The sequence below is a fragment of the Alosa pseudoharengus genome, unplaced genomic scaffold (genome assembly GCF_046254945.1).
Source record: "Alosa pseudoharengus isolate Yale_2024_CS ecotype anadromous, Long Island Sound unplaced genomic scaffold, YU_APseudo_1.1 YU_APseudo_1.1_scf_14, whole genome shotgun sequence".
Taxonomy (NCBI): domain Eukaryota; kingdom Metazoa; phylum Chordata; class Actinopteri; order Clupeiformes; family Clupeidae; genus Alosa; species Alosa pseudoharengus.
Window position 1 is genome coordinate 10,788,101 of NW_027468609.1, and position 10,000 is coordinate 10,798,100.

A 10,000-nucleotide genomic window follows, 5' to 3' on the forward strand; every position below is an offset into this window, starting at 1 on the left:
TTGGGCGCTACGAATGTCTATCAAATGCGTCTGTACACAGCTCATAACGGCTTCGGCGTGTCGTCATCGTCTTGCTGCCCTCCCTCCGTTTTGTGATTGGTTCCTTTGTTGAGGTGAAAACGAAGTCTATAGAATCCAGGCTGCCTAGCAGCGTGAATAAAATTGCGCGCGTAAGGCAGCATGGGAAAACCCAGGCTAGTAAAAACATGGAATCAAAAAAAAGTGTTTTTATCTTTTTTAACATTTTTATGAAAAATTGCATTCAAAATTCAAATTGCGTTCAAAATTATTCATGCCCTTTTTAAACAATCACTGGAAACATCTTTATTTACCACCACAGCTCTCAAAATGGTTCATATAATACCCACCAAGCCTCTTCATGTCTCCACAATGATTGTAGACTGCACCTTTTTAGCAGCAATCTGGGGTTTGAGGCAGGAACGATTATTTGCCATCACTTTGGCCTTGTGCTCACTTTTTTCGACGGATTGAGGTCCACTCTAAAATATTGATATTGTTCTCTGTTAACCATTTCTTGCCTTGTTTGGCTGTATGTTTTGGATCATTGTGTGGTTTAATGTTCAAATGTCCCTCACGGGATCAAAAGATATACTTACTTACTAAATTGCATACTATTGGGGCAGGTCTCTCAGCACACTGCCTGATCTTTTCCTCCTAATCTTAATGTAGCCTCTTGGTTTAGTGTTACCGTTTACTTTGAGAAAGTCACCAGGTCCCCCCAAAATAATAATTTTCTCACCCCCACAATTGAAATGGACATGGTGTCATTTGGGTTTAATGCTTCCCTTTTTTATGCCAATCTCAGGCCATGTCCCTGGGTCATAAAAATCCAGCGAAAGCTTAATTCTTTGTCCAGCTGTGCCCTTATAAAGGTTAAGCTGAGTTGTGCATGTTTGGAGAAGAGTGGAGAAAAATAGAATGAGAATTCTTTCATCAATTCTGTGGTGGTGTCTTTTGGGCATATTTATTGAAGTAATCCTAAAGTAATCAGATTACGTTACATGTTTTTGGTAATCCAACTGATTACGTTACTGATTACAAAAATTGCCATGTAATTTGTAGTCAGTAATGGATTACATTTCAAAGTAATCTGACCCAACCCTGCTCCCAAGCTACACTGGGACTAATGCACTGCAGAAAAATAATACAAGATTAGCACTCTCAACTTCACCCAGTCAAGTCATCTAAAGATAAACACTCTCAACATCACCCAGTCAAGTCATCTTGTTGCTTGAAGCTGACATACTTGTAAGGACCGTCAAAATGTCGGAAAACATTTGATGGGAAGGTTGACGCGTGTCAGAACTTTATGGGACAGTAAGATGCATTAGAATATTGTAGAAAATACGTAAGGGCATAATAAGTAAGTAAGGGCATGGCATACCAATGGCATACCAAGAGTTATATGTACGTATGTATGGTAGATCAAGGAACAGTTTAATACTGTATGTGTGTGTGTGTGTGTGTGTGTGTGTGTGTGTGTGTGTGTGTGTGTGTGTGCGTTTATGTTTATCCCATTGTTTCTACCTACAGATGGAAATTAGCTAAATCTGGTAATAAGCATCTATTCTCTTTATATGATTAATGTATTTTGCGCATGGTCCCTGAAAGAAATAAACTAAATAAATAGAAAAATAAAACAATCATAATACATACGTAAACATAAAAACGGGACCCCCTGGATCCAAGCATCCTTGGACCCTATGGACCCAAGCAACTCTGGCCCCAAGCACCTCTGGACCGAAGCACCTCTGGACCCAAGGATTCCCACACAGTGATAGGAATAGACGAGCAGGGCAGAGGAGAGAAGAGAAAACCCAAGCCATGCACTCTTAGGTGTTTGGTTTTATCCCCTAAAAACCCATTCCTATGCATTTGCCACCTGCCAATCCCTGTGAAGCCCTAAGATAACACTCTACCCCCATTAATCCAGGCCCAGCACATAAACATGGGGCTAGTTGGGCTATACACCTATGGCACATGTTTCAGATTGTAGTTAAACCATGAACAGACTGCTGCCCACATAACAAGGATCAATTAGAGGCCAAACATGGCAACATCGTACACTAATACACAATACAATTGCACAAACTTGAAATAGCAGAGAAATAGAGTGTCTCTGACCCTGGTGAAGGACCAAGTCACATGATCAAAGGACGCTGGAGGTGCAATTAGCAGCACTGTGATCTGGGCTTGGGTCCCTGATATAATCAGTCCATGCCAACAGTTCAAGTTGGAAAGCTGTCGTGTGACTTGTCTTTTGGCCACCCTGGCAAATAATGTCATTGTCCATTTAGCTGGATGTAATCATTCTCAGAGTGGATTTTGCCTTACAGTAATAAACTTAATACTGCATGCGGGCGGGATTTCACTCAGTCAAATGAACAAGATGACATGATTGGGTCGCCGTGTACTGAGTATGGAAATCTTTTTTTTTTTCTTTTTTACATCGTGACTTCTTTAGGCACGTTTCCAAACAACTTCTGAACTCCGCCAGCAATAAAAGCTGTCTCTGGCTCTGAGTCAGTCCCACGTGGCCCTGCAGTCGGTGCGTTATCTGTGCTGGTGACAGAAGAAAAGGTGCAGAGAGCGGTGGGCACTGTCTGATCTCGCTTGGTTCATCTAATTAAGTGAAACGGTGAGATAAGGAACTTCAGCTGAAAGTAAAACAAACGCAGGGAGGGAGAAAAAAAAAAACTCATGTTAAAACTTGACAGAGATCAAGCGAGTGGGGGGAAGCACACAGAGCTGATATCCTGAGCCGAGAACAAAGATCTCGCACATGACAATCCCAACCTGTTCAGCCTGTAAGAAACAGTGTTATCTGGTACTCCACAGGGACTATCCCTGCTGAAGGCCAAGAACAGTAAATTCCTTTGTGTCACTCGGTATACCTGTCTTGAGCACAAGTTACTGTAATTGTACCCAGACATCAGAACATGGACACCTTCAAGAAGGTTGCTTTTCTAGGGTTATTGTAAGATATAGCACATAGAGTACAGCCAGTGGTGGGGGAAGTCCTGGAACTCAGTACTTAAATAAAAATACAAATAACCAGAGAAGTATTTACTCTAGTAAAAGTAGAAGTACCACAATGACAACCCTACTTATAGGTAAAAGTAACACATGCCTGCTTTTAAATGTACTTTGAGTATTAAAAGTAAAAGTACTTACATAATGATTTAATCTCTTAAATGCCTATATTCTAATAAAAAAACAGTATGGGCTGTGGCATTTCAATTAAATTAGTTTTAGGTTAATGTACTAGTTAGCTTTAGGCTAATGCAATTGTACCATCTGTGGCCCAGTTTACAAAGAAGCAAAGAAGACTTCTTTAAAATCTTTAAAATGCTGCTGGTGCTGGTGCTGCAGGTGCTGCTACTCAAAGTAAAGGTGCCCTTTGCTGCTGTTGGAAGGATATGATTGGTTCAAAGATTTAGAGCGGGATTCATAGAGCTCTAGAATCTTTGGTAGCAACCCAACTTCACTGGTGAGACATTGCTCATATGTGTGTGTGTGTGTGTGTGTGTGTGTGTGTCTGTGTGTTTGTGTGTGTGTGTGTGTGTGTGTGTGTGTGTGTGTGTGTGTGTGTGTGAAATAATAAAAGACGCTATATCTCCATTTCTAGAAAAAAAACAGGGATTTTGATGAAAACTAGCCATTGTTTCGCTTGGGATTTCTCAGGAACAGAGGCATGTAGAAATGAACGGTTTATACCCACTGAGAGCTTAAAGTCTGACCTTTCAAACGAGCCATAGTATGTGTCCATAGCTACAACATATGCTGTGGCTCTACAAAAATCATCAACAATGTTCTAGATTGCTGGCACTCTGAGCCAAAGCTTCCGAAAACAGCGCGGCATTCAAAGTGTTAAAGAGACCAACTCAAAAGTAGAGTGACGAGTAAAAAGTTACTTTCCAAAAGGTGTAATAAGTAAAGTAATCCCAATTTAAAGAAATAACTAGTAACTTGTAACTTATAAATTTTTTGGAGTAACGGCCCCAACACTGTTCGTCACATTCCGCCACTGCATGAATATCAAGATAGGTGTGTTTATGCTGTTATCATGCCTGTATCAACTCTGTACTCTCGACAGAGAGAAAGATCTGAACACCACATAGTCAGGAGAGAAGAACATAGACTCCCATTTTCACACAAGCACAAGCACAACCTATCAGGGCCACTTGTAGCAAAGCTGAACATGCTGTACCCTGTGGCCAGGAAGCTGTAATGACCCCTCTCTCCTTGCACACATTTCAGTGAGAACTGGGCTGTGTAATAAATCCGATACTGATACTGACTCAAACTATCTGATTTCAGTCTGATTATACTTTTTACACTAATTAAACAACATCATGTACATTGTGTAATCTGATTAAAATCCAATTGTATGAAATCAGTGCTTTAATCAGATTGTTCTGCACATGTACATGCACTGACTGATACTTAAAGAGTTGGTTCCAAAACACTATATTCACCATTTTAGTGAATTTCCATAAAACATTCATTTTTTTTTTTACATTTTGTTTTCCAAGTAATGTCAGTAGATGTTGTTTGGGTATTGTTAATTAATTTGTCTTTACTCAATCAAAACAACAAAACTGCAATTTGATTGATATTTCCTGGAATACACAATTAAATAGCATGACTTTTTAATGTTTTTTAAAAATGGATATATAGCATTTTGGAACCAAACTCTTCACTTCTTCCATGAATAATGTAAGGCGCCTGAGTTGATATGACTTCTTCTTGTTTGTTTTGCGTCAAATGCCATTGGTGTCATTGATTAGGGATGTCTCCTGACTCTGCCACTGTTACTGTATCTATCCTTTGCTGTTGTGTGCTTAAACCCTGGATAATTCTGTGTCAAGTCAGAGACACATATTCTGGAGTGCATTGCTTCGTGTGTGCCTCTCTCATGTATACAGCCAAATTAAACTCTGCATCTTGATTGTACTTCTCCGTGACTGGATCTCGTGTCTCACTTTGATATGCCATATTTTTTACCAGCAACACACACACTGGACCCACACACTCACCAGATCCACATACACACCAGGTCCACATATTCTGCTCCTCACTTTCAGGGAACGATGATAGGGTTCTCCACAGCAGAACAGAACACTTCACCAGCAGTTTAGAACCTCATCCTCTCCTGACCTTAGCCCTGATCCACAGCACAGGTCTGGCCCGTATACAGCACAGGTCTGGCCCATATACAGCACAGGTCTGGCCCATATACAGCACAGGTCTGGCCCCGTATAGTATACAGCACAGGCCTGGCCCCGTACACAGCCTTATCCAGCGATGTCCAGGGATTTACTCTATCCATCCTAACAGTTTCCCAGGTACCAATAGGCAGCTTTGCCATCTCTAAATATCTTTTATCTATCTTTCTGACACCCACATCAGCAAGCCCAGATGAAGTAAAAATGATTTGTGAGAAAGACAGAGGCAGAGAAAGACACTTCCAAAGCCTACCTTGATATATCTGACCAGCGGTTAGTCTCTTTCTTGATGTATCTGACCAGCGGTTAGTCTCTTTCTTGATGTATCTGACCAGCGGTTAGTCTCTTTCTTGATGTATCTGACCAGTGGTTAGTCTCTGTCCTTATTACACCTCTGTGTCTGGTCACGGTCGGACTGTTTAACAACTTATCGGCACCTGGGCTGTCAGGCTGTCACTGTATAACTTCTACAGGAATATTAAACTTCAACCTCTCACCCTATCATGAGAGCTCGCTGGCTCCAGCCCTCTTGTGCTTGTCATGGAGCACAGAGGCAACACACACACACACACACACACACACACACACACACACACACACACACACACACACACACAGACGGGGCAGAGAGGTGGCATAGGGTGGAGGGGAGTTAAGGGTCTGAAGTACTGCACTCCCAATGCAGAAAATCTCCAAAGGTGACAGGAGCCCATGATACACACACACACATGCACGTACACACATATTCTTAATTCAAAAAACACCCCCACACACACACATACGTATTCAACAGACAGTATATCCCTGACATTGCATGACATGAACACACACACACACACACACACACACACACACACACACACACACACACACACACACATGCATTTACGGGACATGAGCTTTTACAAATAAACACACACATTTACGGGACAGGAGCTTTTACAAATACACACACACATACTGTAAGCACATACACACACGTACGCACATACACACACACACACACACACATACTCTAAGCACATACACACACAGGCACACACACACACACACAGGTACACACCGGTACACTCCAAAGACTAAAATGTCTGTTATCTGCTCGTGTCTCCATCTTGATTAGAAGTCGAGTACCTGTCTGGGGCATATAAACCCAGTGCTCATAATTATATTGCATAACTAAAGGGATGAGAGAGAGAGAGAGAGAAAGAGAGAGAGAGAGAGAGTACATCTCTCTCTCTCTCTCTCTCTGTGTGTGTGTGTGTGTGTGCTTGGGTGTGTGTGTGTGTGTGTTGGTCAAAGTTTAACCACACATAGTAGTGTAGATCAAAATGTTTGTTCACAAATCTTGACTTGCAAGTATCCAGTATGCCAGCATTTTTTTATATATAGAAAGTACTAGAAGCACGAATTACATCACCCGAGGTCAGTGTCCTCTACAGTTTTACCAGCAGACAACTGAAAAAAACTCCCATTCCCGCCCAACCCTCTCCCACAGACACACCAGCGGAATAGAACAGAACATCAAAAAAAAAAACAGATAGGAATCATTGCCATGTGTATGATAAACAGTGTGCATGTACATCTAATAGAACATGGCATAATGCCTTTTAACATGGAAGTTACAGAAAACATATTATTTTGTTATTGTATATGAAAAGGGTTCCGAACACACATAGCACCACACACACACACACACACACACACACCTGTTTTAGCAGGTTTTGGGACATTGATTTACCCGTTACAGATTTATTGCAAGTCTGATTACTGCAATACAGTAGCAATTGTGATTCATATTTATTGGAGTTATGATAACTGATGGCACATTCCTACACTTTGTTCTGGAATGCCTGGTCTTTAATTCAGAACTGTCATGGTGTATTTGATCTGGAATGCCTGGTCTTTAATTCAGAACTGTCATGGTGTATTTGATCTCATATTGTGTAACACAAATGGCACCAATAAGTGAGTTCTCTGAATACATTTGTTTTTATGACTAAAATTAAAGTCAAACGTAGTTATTTATTGATGTGGTCTGCTGTCCCATTGTGTATAATCAGAATAATCTAGTATCAGAAGTGGCCAATCAACAACATTTCTTTGGTGTTATGATTGGGTGTTCAGTCCTTGTTTTATTTGCCACTTGTTCAGAAGTGGCAAATAAATATATAGACTACAATTATTATTATGATTATTATGATTATTATTATGATTATTATGATTATTATTATTATATGTTTTTATTAATAATTATTACCCACAAATGATCAGAGAGTCTAGGAAGAGATGAGATGATTGTATCCAGAACCCCTTAGCTCTTTTCCTAAAATTCAGTCCTGATCTTTCTGACACTGGACAGTTATGCTACAGGATATTCATATTCTAATTCTACACCATACACTGTTGAATTATAAACATCTTAACCTTTTCCATGACATGTGACATTTGTAGTCTGCCTAGTCGCTTGCGTGTTTATTCTTCGGATACATGTGAGTACATTTCGTCCGTCGTCTTCTCTGTTCTTTGAACAGCATGAGTCACAGCTGATAGCGCTGATGCAATGTAGGTTGCTACGTCCACACACTGACATGTGTAACACGGCTTTCCCGCTACGCTCAACCACTTTTTCAGCGGGGAGCTGGGAGGCACAGTGCCGTAGGCTAGCCTACCCGACTCTGGACCAACCCTTCTGTGGATGCGAGGGAGGAAAGGGAGGATTCCCGTAATAAACATTCGCTATGGCAAGACGTTTCGCTTTTCACTCCAGTCTGTTTTGATGCCAGACTTCAAAGAAGATAGATCCAGCAGCAGTTCTATTGTAGCCATGTTAGGCTACGTATAGGCTATGTTTTGTCAGCTTTTATAACCTATTACAAAATTAAACATTTCATAAATTGGTTATTATCAATTCCATGTGTTAGGTGCTGTGAAAATGAGCATGTCACTGACATGTGGATAATAAAATTTGAACTTTTATGGATCTGATTAAATGTTTAAATGGATGACTGTCTTAGGCTATTTGCAGTTATTTGTAGCCCATGATAAAATGAGGTTCTGACTTGCTTGAAATTGAATTAAAAACTAAACCGACATGCCACAATGCACCGCAACCTGATTGGATAGCTAGTGAAGTAGAGTCGTGCGGGCGAGCTTGCTGAGAAACACTGGCACCACATCGCAGGACAACAACAGCAGCATGCGCACAACACGGAGAAAGAAACAGCAAACTAGTCGATAAAGAGTAACATATTTTTTTAACGACATGACGTGCAAATGTGGACATGTAATAAGACTACAGATATCCTATCCAAGTAAAGTAGCCTATCTCACAGGTACGAACTTCACTTTGAATATGGACGTATAGCTTCGAGACTTAGTGACAGTTTGCATCAGCACCACACGGCTACTACTACAACCATACAATAGGCTACTGTAGCGGGCTTTTAAAGAAGATTAAAAAAAAAAAAAAAACATGGGGTCCAAGTTGACCAGGCAGAGAAGTCTGGACAGTCAAGCTAGTTTTTTTAGGAAGGGTCGCCAGCGCAACTACAGCTCTGGGGACGCCGAGCGGAGTGACAGTCGTGGTGGCGGGGACTTTCTGTTCACATCGCTTATGCTGAAGTCGGAGAAGCTTCCGGGGATGCTGCGCAGAAATAGCAACAGCAGCCCTTACGTGAGGAGAGTGGCCTGGGTCCGGGAGATACAAAGACTACTGCGGGAACAGAAAGTGGACCAGGCAGCGGATGTACTGAAATTATTGAGAAAGGTAATTGAAAACACCACAGTGATAGGTTGTCATGAGTCATCTCTTCAATTAGAGGAGTAGGCTACTGTGTGTGGCATTATTTGTAGGCTACTTTACTATTGTCATGAAGTTTATTCTGCCATGGCTACAGGTTGTTTAATATATGAATATTAGCTTAAAGCATAGGCTATCCTTTGCACACATTTTCAGACAAGAATGATAACATACTGTAGGTCTACATTTGCTAATTAGTCTAGTCATTGGATGGCACAGTGTATGGGATAGATAGCCATTAATTATGCTTCTGGCTTCACTTTCATAGCAGAGTAAGAGCCTTGTCTCGTGAGTATGGATTTGTGCTGATGGCTTGGTTGGGTGCATGAGGCGGTGGCCCTAAGCCAGTCTCCCAGCCTAAAGCTCCTAATTGGATTGGCATAAAGCCTCCAGCATATAGCTGACAGCTGACAGATCCAGCCTGCGTTGGGAGAGAAAAGGCCAGACGTTCGGAAGACTCTTTCCTGCTCAGAGCCAATAACATCCTACCTCTCAGGATGCTCTGCCTCCCTGCAGATCTGCCAGGTGCTTGCCCTCAGGGTTACAGACAGGACGGGTTGTCTGTTGTCTGTTGTCTGTCGTCTGTAGACTGTCTGTGAAACCAATTTACAAGTGCTGTACAAAGGCAGCAAAAGCAAACAGACAGACAGTCATAAAATGAATACATTTTCAAAATAAAATAAAATAAAATTAGATGTGCAAAGCAGTACAACATAAAGCCATACTAGTTTGAAGAAAACAATTAAAACAATACAATTATGTGAATAAGACATTTATAAAAGATCATCAAACGTAAACAAAACTAGCCATAGGTAGATATTGTATTCATTCCCAAGGGGAAATTGCGGGGTTGCAGCAGTAGTTAACATAAATCGACGAACACAAACTCAAAGATATATTACGTACTGTAGCTGTAAGAACAATTAATATACAAGCAAAAATATCTAAACAT

At 41.0% G+C, this 10,000-nt stretch overlaps 1 protein-coding gene across 1 annotated transcript in view; it reads left to right on the forward strand.

Moving 5' to 3' along the window:
* The first annotated feature begins 8,476 nt into the window (after positions 1-8,476).
* The window catches only part of lrrc75bb (leucine rich repeat containing 75Bb), a 47,566-nt gene continuing 46,042 nt past the window's right edge, over positions 8,477-10,000 (forward strand). Inside the window, exon 1 of the mRNA XM_076283193.1 lies at positions 8,477-9,015. Within this exon, the coding sequence (XP_076139308.1) occupies positions 8,722-9,015 (294 nt within the window). The 5' untranslated portion in view covers positions 8,477-8,721. The remainder of the gene's footprint in view (positions 9,016-10,000) is intronic.